The sequence below is a fragment of the Puma concolor genome, chromosome D3, assembly GCF_028749965.1.
Source record: "Puma concolor isolate L17-30 chromosome D3, mPumCon1.1.hap2, whole genome shotgun sequence".
Taxonomy (NCBI): domain Eukaryota; kingdom Metazoa; phylum Chordata; class Mammalia; order Carnivora; family Felidae; genus Puma; species Puma concolor.
This window is the reverse complement of record NC_141678.1, coordinates 67,603,078-67,616,786: the sequence shown is the minus strand read 5'-3', so window position 1 is coordinate 67,616,786 and position 13,709 is coordinate 67,603,078. Positions and strand designations below refer to the sequence as shown.

Here is a 13,709-nt window from a genome sequence, read left to right as displayed (position 1 = left end):
TTACCTGTATTTTATTAAGCATGTATCTACGTATATCCACCTGTCTTGTCTAGACAGCCAGGTATCTAGCTCTCTGTCAGGATAACTCAAGGAAGATAAGTATTAATATTTTCCTTCTGCATCAGAGAAATCATGCTGGTGTTAGTGGAGATTGCTTGGAGTCGTTTTTTATTTTTTATTTATTTATTTTTAATTTGTTTAATGTTTACTTATTTTCGAGAGAGAGAGAGACAGAGCACGAGCAGGGGAGGGGCAGAGAGAGAGGGCGACAGAATCTGAAACAGACTGTCAGCACAGAGCCTGATGCAGGGCTCGAACTCAAGAACTGTAAGATCATGACCTGAGCCCAAGTCAGACATTCAACCCACTGAGCCACCCAGGTGCCCCTCGGAGTCATTTTTAAAGCCACCTTGTAGTGCCTCCATTCTGGGGCTCTGTTAAAAGTGCTGTTTGTACTCTTAGACCATTCCCACTGGTCTTCATTGACCTCAGTGGCCGGTTAACATTTCTCTCTTCTGAATGTCACCTCAATGTAAGATGCCTCTTAAACAGGACTTTTCTTCTGCTTTTGTTTTTGTTTGTGTTTGGTTTGTTTGCACTTAAAGTCATGGGAGGGGGGGAGTGCAGAAGGCTTTTTCTCAATTGATTGATTACTAAGCCCCCAAAGGGTTAAAAAAAATGTATCTACTGTTCTTAGCTTTTGATACCTAGATAATAAGAGCTATTGATTACTTGCTGTGACTATTCTAATTGTTTTCTTTGTCCAAAAGAAGAATTTTTTTAATATTTATTTTTAAGTAATCTCTATACCCAACGTGGGACTCAAACTCCCAACCCCAAGATCAAGAATCTCACACTCGACCAACCAAACCAGCCAGGCACCCCTACATAGAGGAAGAATTTAAATAAATAATTGGAGACAGAAGGATATAAAATTTTCAGACCTTACTGATTCTACATATCACTTTCTGACTCTTAAAAACTGCCACGCATACAACCAAAAATTTGTGATTTTAGAGTGGTTGCGTATAGCAATATGGGCTTTAGAAGAGGGAGTAGGTATTTATTTCAGTGCCCCTATTTAAGGTCAGTTATATAGCTTGAATGTCTTAATTTTCTTTGACATTAGGTTTCCTTAGTAAAAGAGGAAATGATACTGCGTCCATGTAGTAAACAGTATTGATAGCGGGAAAAAATGTCTCGTGTCTTTTGAGATATTTGGTGCATGCAAGGGATAAATTGGTATTACTAAGCGTTTTTATTACACTATATTGCAAAATATTTTATCATCATATATTCATTTATGTAGACAAGTGTTATTAATTCAGATTTCTCTAGATAGCAAATTATTCCTGGTCACAAATTAAATTCCTTGGGAGAAGCTAGACATTTTTCCCCCCAGCCCTGTAGGTACCATATAATTTCTGAAATCCGCAAAACCACATCCAGGCTGACAACATGAGACAGGTGAAATAGATGTGATTTGTCCCTCCCACTTCTTCTCTTGGGTCCCCTGCCTTAATATGGGGAGGGTCTTCATGCAGCCTCCAGTACCTATCATCCGATGGCTATCATAAACATTTGCTGAATGAATCACCACCCAGGGATGACCCCTGACTCAACTCTGATACTCCCATAGAGTGGTCCTCTTAATTCTTTTCCAAATTTCCCTGGCTCGTTCCTGATTTCCTCCAACTGTCTTTTGTGCTAAGAAACTACTACTAAAACGACTAAAGAAAGCCATAGTGGTGAATTATGAGGTGTTCCCCTATTACTGCACTGTCCTTGTGACTAACAGACACAGGCTGGCAGGTCTGCAAACTTCAATTCAAGACTACTCCCATATAGTCCATTAAGTGTCAGCTTCTCAGCCAAAGGAATTCGGAAGCTCTAACCTGTGCCCTGATAGGAATATAGTAAGTAAGGCACAGGTGCCTAATAAACATGAAATGCCCGTGCAAGTTATCAAATGCTCTGCCAGTATGAGTAATAAATTTCATAGCATGCCTCTTCTCAAAGCAGTACCTCTAATAGTGGGACTATTCAAGTCCTGATGCCTAGATATATTTTTGTGCCAGAAGGACCTGGGTTCACATTACACCATCTGCTTTGGAATTGAGGCAGCAGACTCCAGTTCACCTGAACAGAAATTTATCAAATCCCTTATTCAGCTTGTTTTATTTGCTAAAGTACGTGGGGGGTAATGTCCTGAGAGACTTCGATCTAAAGATTTTCAAGAAGTTGCTAGATATCATAATTATTGACTTTCTCAGTAGTTTTACTTGAATGATCTAATTCATCAGTAAATATGGTTACATGCTTTGCTTCCTGAGAATAGAGCATTTCACTCAAAGTTATTATTTTACATTTAAACTATTTTATATTTAAAGCTTACAGAGCATATATGACAGAATAGTCATTTGCCTGCAGAATAGGCTTTTTTTTTTCCTTTAAAAACCCATCCTATCCTGCAATCATGGAGAATTCAAATATATTAAAACCATCATATTTTGTAACAATTCCCATAGACCCACAGTGCATTTATTCTATGCTGTTACGCAGTGTTCTTATTCAAAAGATTTTATCGAAAGCATCTTGGGTATCATTGCTGTAGAAAGAAAACTTATGAATTTCTTTGGCTCCTGCATTTTCAGATTCTCTGCTGACTGCGATTTCTGCACCATTGCTTCTTTTTCAGTTTGTTAAATGCAAAGGTGTAATGACTATGGAGTCAAATAATTGACTCTCTTTGTACACTTATAAATGAATGTGCGTTTATCTCAATGTGAGATTTAAAGCCTACGCAGTTTGTTTAACATTTGTACATGGGCAACACGCTAATTTTTTTTTAATTGCTTAAAATTAGAGTCTATAAGTACTTCACACAGTTTGCAGTAAAGTCTTCCACGCCTGCCCTGGGTTTTCAAATGTTTAAAGTGTTTTCCTTACTAAGCCAGAGTTAGCTGTACAAGCAAAGAAATAGATTCTTCTCACTATGAACCAAATACAAAAGTTCTAAAACTTAACAAGCTCGTGAAAATCTTAGTTTGTATTATAGCACAAAGGAAAAAAATCTCATTCACAAATGGATTGTGATTCAAGGAAAAGTTGGTTCAATTTTGAAAACAAAACCCATCGTGCTGTACAGTAAGAAGATGAAAAAGCTAAGACAATGTTGTATATCAATTATACCTCAATTTTTTAAAATTAAAAAAGAAGCTGAAGGTGTTTTACTCAGTGTATCACCTTTTTTGATTAAGGTTTTTCAAGGACTGGAATATAACATAATTTACACATCATGATGCCTTGATAACTTTTTTTTCATTGATAATTTGGCAACAATTTTCTTTCAAGCCAGTGCATCTGTATAGAAGTTACTACTACTGTAAGTTTGTTGAAGACATACTCTTCTTTAGTCAGAGTTCTCGAATGACCTTGTGCAGCTGCAGAAGAGAGCCTGTGATAAACGGCTAGATCCAGATTCACATCCTTTGAACTTGCTAGATTGCTACCAAGAGGCGCGTAGATGGAGAAAATGTGCTAGTCTCGAAGTGCCCTCTGCTGTTTTATCCAGAATGCTGCACTTACACACAGCAGGGGAAACTTGGTCTCAAAGTTCTTCATTAAAAGCCTCAATTAAAATAATGCTCAATCGATAGATTTAGTACTAATGTTTCGTTCACTGTGGACTTGTAAAAACGCAGTTTACAACTTCCTGTTGCTGGGAGCACAGAGCTTCTTTGCAGGGAAAGGAGCGAGGTCTTGACTGCTGCTGGAGGGGCCCTCCCTCCTTGGCAAGGGCACAGCTCTTCAGTGATACAGTCTTTCCTTGGAGGTTGTCCTCCAAGGATTCATTAGGATGGGAACTTGTCCAGACTTCTAACGTCTCAACCCAGAGAGTTTTTAAAAATATGTCCTATGTATTTGTTTTTTAAAGGTAGGTAGTACAGTTACTGTTTGGCACTATATTCTTAGGAAAAGATCCCTAGGCCACTAGAGGATTTTGGTTTTGTGGCTAAATATGCAAGAAAAGGAGGTCCCTGCAAGTCAGAGGACTGGATGCTGCCTTAACATTCCCCAGCAGCAGACCAGACTTTGACTACAGTGGGTCCTTTCCCCATTACTGATCGATTGCCATGCATCCTGACCAGGCAATCACTTGTTCCTTGGTTATGTGGCCTTCTCCTCATTCTCCTTTTGACATGTTAACCCACCTGAATGTCTGAGCTCAGGCTAATTCTTTCTTGGCACAAACTAGGAAGTTATCTTTCTTGGTAAGACCCCAGACTTTTGATAGACTCGTGCCAACTAAGTGACTAATTTAGAACTTATATAGCTTTGAGAGATTTTTTTTTTTTTCCATGCAAATCTTGGTGATTTCTATGCTGGTCAAAATGGATGGCCCGCCTGGATGGCTCAGTTAGTTAAGCACTGACTTCGGTCATGATCTCACAGTTCACGAGTTCCAAGCCCCGCGTCAGGCTCTGTGCTGACAGCTCAGGGCCTGGAGTCTGCTTCAGATTCTGCGTCTCCCTCTCTCTCTGTCCCGCCCCTACTTGTCCTCTCTCTCTCTCTCTCTCAAAAATCAATAAACATTAAAAAAAATAGTAAGCTGGTCAAAATGGCAAGAAGGTGTTTGTAAGTTCCAGAACAGGAAACGTAATGGAATAATTAGCTCAAATGGAGCCTCCAGGAGCGTGAGCTCCCAAATTGGGGAGTGTTTGCAGAGGTGTCTGTGAATCAAGTATTGCATTTCATGGAATCCAAAGCACTGTCAGTTGTAAGAGACACCATTACTTGATGTATCACAAGAAAAGAAACTTTCAACTATTATTCATTCCAAGATACCATCAATTATAAGACACCTAATTTCAGAGACATTAAAACATGAGGGGGGAAAAAGTACATTTTAGAATTGATGAAATAGGGTAATTCCCACGAACAGTTGGGCCACATGGCAGTATATTCTTTGTCATTCATGACTTAGGACCTACCATTAAAAACACATGATTTTCAGCTCACAACCTCATGCACTTTTTGCCTTTGTTTTTGTTTGGCTTTTATTTCACTTGGTTTTAACGACATAAATGCAACAATGTTTGAGTGTGGGTAATTCTTCAAACGGATTTAAATTCCAGTCTGTAGATTTGGGAATCAAATGTGCTTATATGGAAACATCCTTTTTTTCCAAAGCTTTTTTTTTTTTTTTTCCTCAGCTTCCCACCTTAATGAAATGCTACATTGTTTCTGGGGCAAAAGGAAGGAAGGAAAAAGGCATTCTGACTTAGATATGAAAGCAGTGTCCTTCCCACAGTTTTCTTAGGGTTAGGATGAGTAGTTTATCGGCTTTGATGAGGCGGTGGGCCCCTGGCGATGTTAACTTGCAGTAGGGCCTGGGATGGAACAGGACGGGTCACTTTCTCAGTCACTGTGGTACCGGAGTCTTGATGTCGAGGACTGTCTCTAAATGTGAGCGTGACACAAGCACATTGTATTAGGTAATTCCTCTTGCCCCGAGGTTTACATCATTTCTACTTGTTATCCTAACTAATAGAATTCCATTCAAGGCTCTGTTATATCATGCACAGAAAGAGAGAGGCAATCCCTGTGTTTGGCATGTCGCAGCAAACGCTGTGATGGGAAACATGCATCTCTGTTGAGAGCAGATGTAGTATGATGTCCTGTGAGAAGAAGAGGTGACTAGAGTAGGTCCCTATGTGACTGCTGTTGTCGTCATCCGGCTCATCGCAGCTCATGTCCTCAAATATGAGGTTGGTACTCAAATATGAAGGCCATAAGGGCACTTCATTCATGCTGTCTGTGCTCTTGATCAGATATGTGGCTATCGGAATCATCCATGTTGTGCCTGTGTATCAAAAGAGTGAGATGGTTATGTTAGTCCTCTCTCTTTTTTGCCATTCAAAAGGCTATTCAGGGGCGCCTGGGTGGCTCAGTCGGTTAAGTCTCCGACTTCAGCTCAGGTCACGATCTCGCGGTCCGTGAGTTCGAGCCCCGCGTCGGCCTCTGGGCTGATGGCTCGGAGCCTGGAGCCTGCTTCTGATTCTGTGTCTCCCTCTCTCTCTGCCCCTCCCCCGTTCATGCTCTGTCTCTCTCTGTCTCAAAAATAAATGAACGTTAAAAAAAAAAAATTACAAAAAAAAGGCAATTCAGCTGACCAGTTATTTTGGCATAGTGGTCCCAATATGATTGGGACCGTATTAGTCACTCACAGATTCATAGTCTCTTCCCACTAGAAAAGGCTTATATTTGTGGATGGGGGATCAGGAGAACAAAACACAGATATGCCGGAAACATGGAGAGCGTATGTACCAGTATTCAAAAACATTGCTGAATCGGATGAAAATAGTTTTATTTCCCTCACTGCTTTTACATCACAGCCATATTTCATGTTATATTCTAGAAAGCTGAATATGTATTTCTTTAAATGCATGATAGATACAAATCTCTAGAGTCCTGAGTCCTATAATGATGAAGGTAAGTAACATAATGATAGACTACCTTAACTGGGGTTAATGGAAAGGTAAATCTAAATAAGACATGCAGTCCAATTTTAGCCACTCAGATTTTCTAATGAAAGGTAACGTATCAAATGGGATAGGCTTTCATTTGAAGTCCCAGTACTGAAAAGTACTTTTCAAGTTTATCCAGGTAGTATTCTCAAGGGTTGTATTTTCCACTCAGTGCAATTATTTCTGATGCTTCTTAGTAGTTATTGGGAAATTACCCAGAGTAATAATTTGTGTTTAGTTAGTTCATCTTATTTTTGTGATTTATAATGATAGCATAGTCGGTCACTGTAATTAAATGAAAGATGGCATTGAACTAGTTTGTAATCACATCCTTGTCTCTTTACTTTGGACATACATTATAACATCATAACTTAGTTTTCATACCTAAATAAAAAAATAACAGTATCATATTATTAAATGAAAATTAAAAAAAAAACTTCTTAAGGTGAAATGTCATATACTGACCTCAGAGACTAGCTCTAGCAAGAGTCTACTGTGATCACTGGTTGTCCTTGATATGCTTTTTAACAGGCCTTAGGAATTGCTATATCCCAGAAGCTCCATGCTATTGCCAATCGGATGGAGACCTTTTCTCCTTAGGGAGGGATTTACTGGCATTCAAATTTCTAGGCATGATGAAAGGTCTCCCCTATGCACCTGTCTTCGAATTTAGTTTCTCTGGAGACACATGGGTGGCTCAGTAGGTTCAGCGTCCGACTTCAGTTCAGGTCATGATCTCACAGCTCGAGAGTGTGCCCCGCATAGGACTCTGTGCTGACACCTCAGAGCCCGGAGCCCGCTTCAGATTCTGTGTTTCCATCTCTCTCTCTCTGCCCCTCCCCCACTCATGCTCTTTCTCTTTCTCGAGAATAAACATTAAAAAAAATTTTTTTTTAATTGAGCTCATCTGGACAGCTTTGCCTGTTTTTATCTTGCAGATCCCCTATGCAGCAAGCTTGATCAGGAAAGAAAAGCTTGGTGCCCATCTCAGCAAAAGCTAAAAGGTAAGCTTACCAGAAGAAAGAGATTTTCCTGAATTCTGAATTATTACTCAGCTATGTTCTTTATTGATGTTTTTGACATAGCCCAAGGGATTATTAGTAAAGTTGCATCCTGCGTTTCAGCCAATATACTGATGAACTTCGTTATGCCCGGGCATGGGACTTCCTAAGCCAGTGGCTATGTACATTTTGTAGATTCCCTGGAAAATTCCTAAAAGTAACAAAAGTCTGTATCAGTCTGCAGAAGCGATCTTTGTTCTGTTTTGAGGTGTTCTGCTCTCTGCAGTTCTCCCTGACAGCCTGAGTATTGCCCCTCTGCAGGAAAGTGGAGTGTCCTCAATCATGCTTACTGTGTCTCATCTTCTCTGCCTCTCCTTTGCTTGTAAAAGCCTTCCCGAAATCTGGCTTTCGGTGAGCTACTGACAGATGGTGATGTGAACAATTGCAGGCAACACAGACCTTGGAGAACGTCTTCTGTAGGAAGAGTCATTCGTTCCTTCCCTAAACCAATCACTGTTTCTCTAGAGTTGAAGCCAAGTTCGAGGTCACATCCCTGGCAACAATTTGAAAAACAAATATTCCAGGCTTCTCAGGAAGACAGTAAAAATTCATTGACTGTATTCAGAACATACCTAAACATTTCAAAAGCAACTTTTTGCTTATGCAGAAGACATATATAATTGTTAGAATTGAAGGGATGTCAAAACTAAGGCTTGCTGTTTCTGTGACAATACATTAGGATGACCTAACAGCTGGAATTGCTAAATCAGGGAAAAACTCAGATGTCAGAGGGAGCATTTGTAAGTGCTCATGGCCAACTAGGATTGTGGTCATTTATCAGTGTGACCCATTCCTATCAGAATCATTCTTCCCCATCCTTCCCTCTGGAACTCCCCTCTGGAATATTTCCAACTTAATAGAATCTATTGGCAAAAAGAATTCTGTACAACGCGGGTGTGTGGTTCCTGTTCTTCCCTTCATGCCTCTTTCCTGCATATCACAAGCCTCCTCTGTCCTTGTACAAATGACAGTCCCACGTCTTGTCATCATCTTTATTAGTGATAATCTTCAGAATTTGTCTTAAATAATGATGATTATGTCACTCAGATTTCATCAGGAGCTCAAAACTATTTCCAAGACAGTCTCTCATTCATATGCTTTCCCTTCATTTTACACACAAGGAACTGAGGTACGGAGAAGAGAGATGTGACATTTTATGTCCACGTTGCAAAGCTGCAAAGAGATCCCAGGGCTCCTGACTTTAGATTCAGTGCCCACTTGCCCCTAGTGCATGCACTTCCTGTCCTCTGTAAGCAGATGTTTCCGCAAGAAAGACAGTCAAATAATAAGTCATTGTGTTTCCATACCCATGAAGTTATACCAAGTGGGCCTGTGAGTTGGCTCTGGTCTATATATTCAAGCATTCTTAAGTCTGAAGTTGACATTGGACAGTTTCCTTCTCATTAGAGCGGACAGGTTTGCACCAGTTGTGTGAAATGAATAATTTTACAACAGTCAGACTTCACTAAATCTTAACTCAGAATACCAAGGCAATCAAGGCAAGAATCACCCAAATTAATGCTGATAAACTCATAGGTATAATAATTTGAAAATGTCAAATTCTCTTTCAAGTCAAAGAGAATATATCAGGATGTGTTTTTAAATAACATTTTTATTGAAGTATGATACATATTCATCAAAGTTCAAAAATCAAGTCATGAAGTCAACAAATCAAAACTCAATGGATTTTCACAAGATGAACCTACTTAGGCTTCCAGCACCCAGAGAGCCACCTTGCACCCCTGTCCAGTTATTCCTCCACTCAACAAAGATCAGCTTTGCCTGGTTTGGAACTTTAGCAAAGGACCTTGTACAGAACATTGTTTTGTATCTGGCTTCTTTTACTCCTCATTTATGATATTCATCCATTATAATGTAGTTTGATCTCCACTCAGGAACTTCAATAAACTCTTTTTATTCCTTCTTATTCCCCAACTCATCTCCTTTGCTTATGACGACTGCTCTTGTACCTACAAAATGAAGACTGCCCAGAAACCATGCCTCTGATGGTGACATCGCATACAGCTAGGTGGAAAAAAAAAAAAAAAAAAAAAAAAAGATTGATTTGTGTTTAGTAACTAATGCTTCCTTCATGCTGATTTTGTTTCCATCCTTGCAGACAACAGGGATTTCTCTAAGTAGACCCTGGTGCTTTCAGAAGATTAGTGGTTACTTAAATGCTGAGCTAAATCAGCCAAGCAGAGAATCACGACCATATTGTTAGAGGCAGTATTTGATTCTCAACATGCCAAGCCTGCAAGGAATTACCCCAAGAGAGATTACAAAATAAAAATCATTACACCAAGGGAGAGAGACAAATTCTGCCTTGCTGAGTGACCACAGGTTTCCAAATTAGGGACTGATGCATTAATGTCTTATGCAAGAGTGACCCTTAAGGTAGTGTGCTGTGTTCTTGCCACCCAGTGGATTCCAATATGACTATTAAGAGGAGGAAGCTTTTCAAAACCACAGGCAATCCACTTAATAAGCTGAGCAAGTATCGCCACATATCACTGCTCTACAAATCTTTTTTGCCCTACCTTAGGATGTAAGAAATTCCATGTTGAGTCAAAATAAGGTTCCACCCAGACCAGGTTACTAACTGCATAATTCCATTAGAAGAGCCAAATTGTTGTTCTTAACAACACCAACCCTAAAATTTAAGCACATGCACTGAATACTCTTAGCTTTCCCTTGATAACTCCTTAAAGACCCATTACCCATGGATTTCTCTAAACCTTTCTTCAACCTAGGCATAGTTCCCTTTGGGGCAATGAATTCTATTTGTTTAGCTACCAGCTGTGTTAAGTGTAGTTTGCTTTCTTTCTTTATCTTCAAACCACCTCCTAAAACAAGCCCTAGTAGACTAGCCATTGGGCTGCTTTGCGTATTTGTTTCACTGTAAGCTCACAGTACAACGAAAATGATTTGAAAAAAATTTTCAAAATGTTATGTGCATTTGTCCTTGCATCAAGGACTGTTTTTCACACCAGAATTATTCCTGATAGTCTCTCTTATCTCTCTTACCTGTGGTTGTTTCCATGCCCCATGTCCTGCCCAGACACCCAGTGTGATCTTTGTGAAATCTGCACCACCAAAAAAGTGCCATGATGTCAGCAGCAATTTAATCATTACGTTCTTTTTCTTCCGAGCATCTTTTGACATTATACAGATGTCATCCGTGTGCTAGATGAAGCACTCAGGTCTTTCAGTCATTCTACAGAAGTGGAAAGTGGATCCTGGGAAATGGCTCGTTCGTAGTCATACAGAAACTCGTGACCGAGCCAGAAATAATAGTAATTATCATCTGTTGAGCACTGATTATGCCAGACATTGGGCTAAATTCTTTGCCACATTATCTATCTCTTTTGAGCATTCCAACTCTAGAAGGTAGATCCTGTTGTCATCCCCATTCATACATGGGAACCCCGAGGTTCAGTGGGACCACTCAGCTAGCACGTGGCAGAACCAGGACTCAATTCAGGTCCATGTGACTCTATTCTACTTCTCTGTCTCCCAAGGATCATTGGGTTTGTTTGGAGGGAGTCTGGCTTCTAAATCTGACACTGCTGCCCCATATTATCTTGGATAATATCATACAATCTCTTTGAGGCTCACTCTCATCAATAAAATGTAGGTGGCCAAACCTGATCAAAGTCTCTGCCAGTTCTAAAATGTTGACCACCACTCTTGCATACCAGACGTCTGCCATACTCTCTCTCCTTTCCCACAAAGGGGCTGCTTTTATTAAAGTATGCTCAAGACCGTATATAACATCCAAGGGCATGACCAACCTACTTTTGCCTTATGTCTGCGTTTTCTTCATCACAGATTAATCCTTCCTTCCACCTTCTGGAGAGTTTGAGGATTTTTTTTTCCCTATACTGACAACATCTACCTCTTTGATTTGTGTCTCGTAACTAATTGTTAGTTTTCTTCATTTCTGGAATAATTGCTACAAAAATCACTACAAGAAAAAGGTCTTAAAATGATGTAGAGGGATTGTAATGGAACACTCTGTGTCTTCCTTTTATATAGATCAAAGGCAAAGGGAGGGAATAGCATATCCATTTCTCTCCTCTGTAGTCAGACCTATAGGACAAGGTTCTTTCAAGAGTCTCCATCGAGATTGACAATGTGCTCCTAGTCTGCTCAAGGCTTTGTGTCAATTCTTTTATTTAATCTCCAAAACAACCCATTGAGAAAAGGTCCACTGCTCTCACCATATGCTACAGCTGAGAAAACTGACATGCAGAGAGCTGAGTATGTTGTCTGTGGTCTTGCTCTGAGCAAGTGGCAGGATTTGGGCCAGGCTGCCTGGCTCTGCCACCCCACACTCATCTGCTCTCCTGTGATTCATACCAGGAGACCGTGGCCTGACCCTCATCCTCTATCATCAGTTGTAAACACACAGTTAATAGCCAATCCGATGGTTTTGTTGCTGTTTAGTCACAAAAACTCCAGCCATGCTTCTACGGTTGCCCTGACCCCCCAGGACAAGAAATATAGAAGTTAACTTGGGCAGTCCAGCCAAAGCCAAAGCAGGGCACTGGCACATGAAATTCTGTCTGCCCCTTTCACCACAGGCTGTCTTAAGCAAACTGGAGCTTCTAGAACCTAGCAAACATGACTTTCCTGTAAAGGAGGCATCGCAAGCCAGCATACTCTGATCTGATAGCTCTACTTTGGCTCAGTGTCAGCAGAGATGCATAAACTAAGAGAGCAGGCAAATATATGTACACAGGAAGATGCTTTCAAGTCACCATTTCAATATTTCATCCAAACTGTACCCAAAATGTCTTCTTTCAGGATACACTAAATGTTACTTGATGTGTTTTTAAACTATCTGACTATATGGGGCTGAAGTTGTCATTCTGCATTTCTTGTTCTATCCCAGGTGCACAGAATCACTTACTCTTGTTCTCTTGTAAGATACAGCCTGTCACTGAGCACTTCTGACCCACATAAAGACTGCGAATTGAAAGGGCTTGGGAATCAAATACAAAATCAGGTTCGGGAGAACCCAAGGACAAGTGACCTCAAAGCAGCATGGACAACCATGTAAAATAGACTGTAGCGGCCATTCATTAGTGGGGGGGAGGGGGGAGCCAACCAGAGCAGTCAATGCTTGTCGCATCTTTTGGTGGAACCAAAGTTTGAGTCTTTGTGTTTTTCAAGGCCAACTGAACCCAGAGCGTGGGAGTGCTGTTAGCCAACCGGGGTGGGAAATCCGTGGACGGTCCCAAGTGAACTCAGTGCTGCACACTCGGAGAGGGTGGCTCTGCAAGACTGTCTTTTACACTGGAAGACGTGATTCTTGGTGGAAACACAAGACCTGTCCTAGGAGTGGGGATCACATTTCGACAGCTGGATCGGCATCAGCCGCACAAACCTGCTTTTCACAACAAACTGGACAGACTTAGACGTGGCCCCTTCCTCTCTGGTACTTTGCCTGCTGTATGAATGAAGATTGTATTCCTCTGGAAATATTTTACAGTTTAATATTGAGTGTAATTAAGAATATAATCATGTTATCAAAAATGGTATTTAACTCTGTTGTAGTTTCTTTAACATTCATGTGGATAAAAAAAAAAAGTCTATAATAAAAAGACTATGAAGTAATAGTTGTGTTCATGTAGTTAAGTGCACATTTGATTGGCGGCAACTAATAGCAATGAATACTTTTTAGTATTATTTTGACATAAAATATTTGAATAAATTTATTTTTGAAAATGGAATTCCTTCAAAAATGATTATTAAAGTCTAGGTGAGCCTCCTTTGGCCATTGTTAGTGACTGGAGTCCTTCCCATCATGTTAGGATCTTTGTATGGGTAAAGGAAGCCTCTGTATTCCCGCTAGTTCTTTTGACAGTGTTGGTGATGGAGTTGATATTGTACCTTCCTCCTTACTGTGATGTTGAATGAAAGTCTGAGGTCCTTTTATGCCAAAAATTCTGCCTCTCAGATGAGGTAGAAGGGCCAAAATCATAACTCCTTTGGGGCCAGGATTTCTAATGTCTTGCTGGGTTACACAGAAATCTACCGTGGAAGACCTCTTACTGTGAAGTTGCCAAAGACCATCCTAACTGAAGAGGTTCCACACCAGTGGCATCCCTTG

The 13,709-nt window shown here is 40.3% G+C and overlaps 1 protein-coding gene across 2 annotated transcripts in view; it reads left to right on the top strand.

Annotated features, from left to right (window-relative positions):
• SKOR2 (SKI family transcriptional corepressor 2) overlaps window positions 1–13,213 on the top strand; it is a 44,433-nt gene extending 31,220 nt beyond the window's left edge. For both annotated transcript variants that reach the window (XM_086682909.1, XM_086682910.1), the window contains 2 exons: window positions 7,469–7,534; window positions 12,489–13,213. In XM_086682909.1, coding sequence (XP_086539035.1) covers window positions 7,469–7,531 — 63 coding nt within the window. In that variant the 3' untranslated portion in view covers window positions 7,532–7,534; window positions 12,489–13,213. The remainder of the gene's footprint in view (window positions 1–7,468; window positions 7,535–12,488) is intronic.
• The last annotated feature ends 496 nt before the right edge of the window (window positions 13,214–13,709 follow it).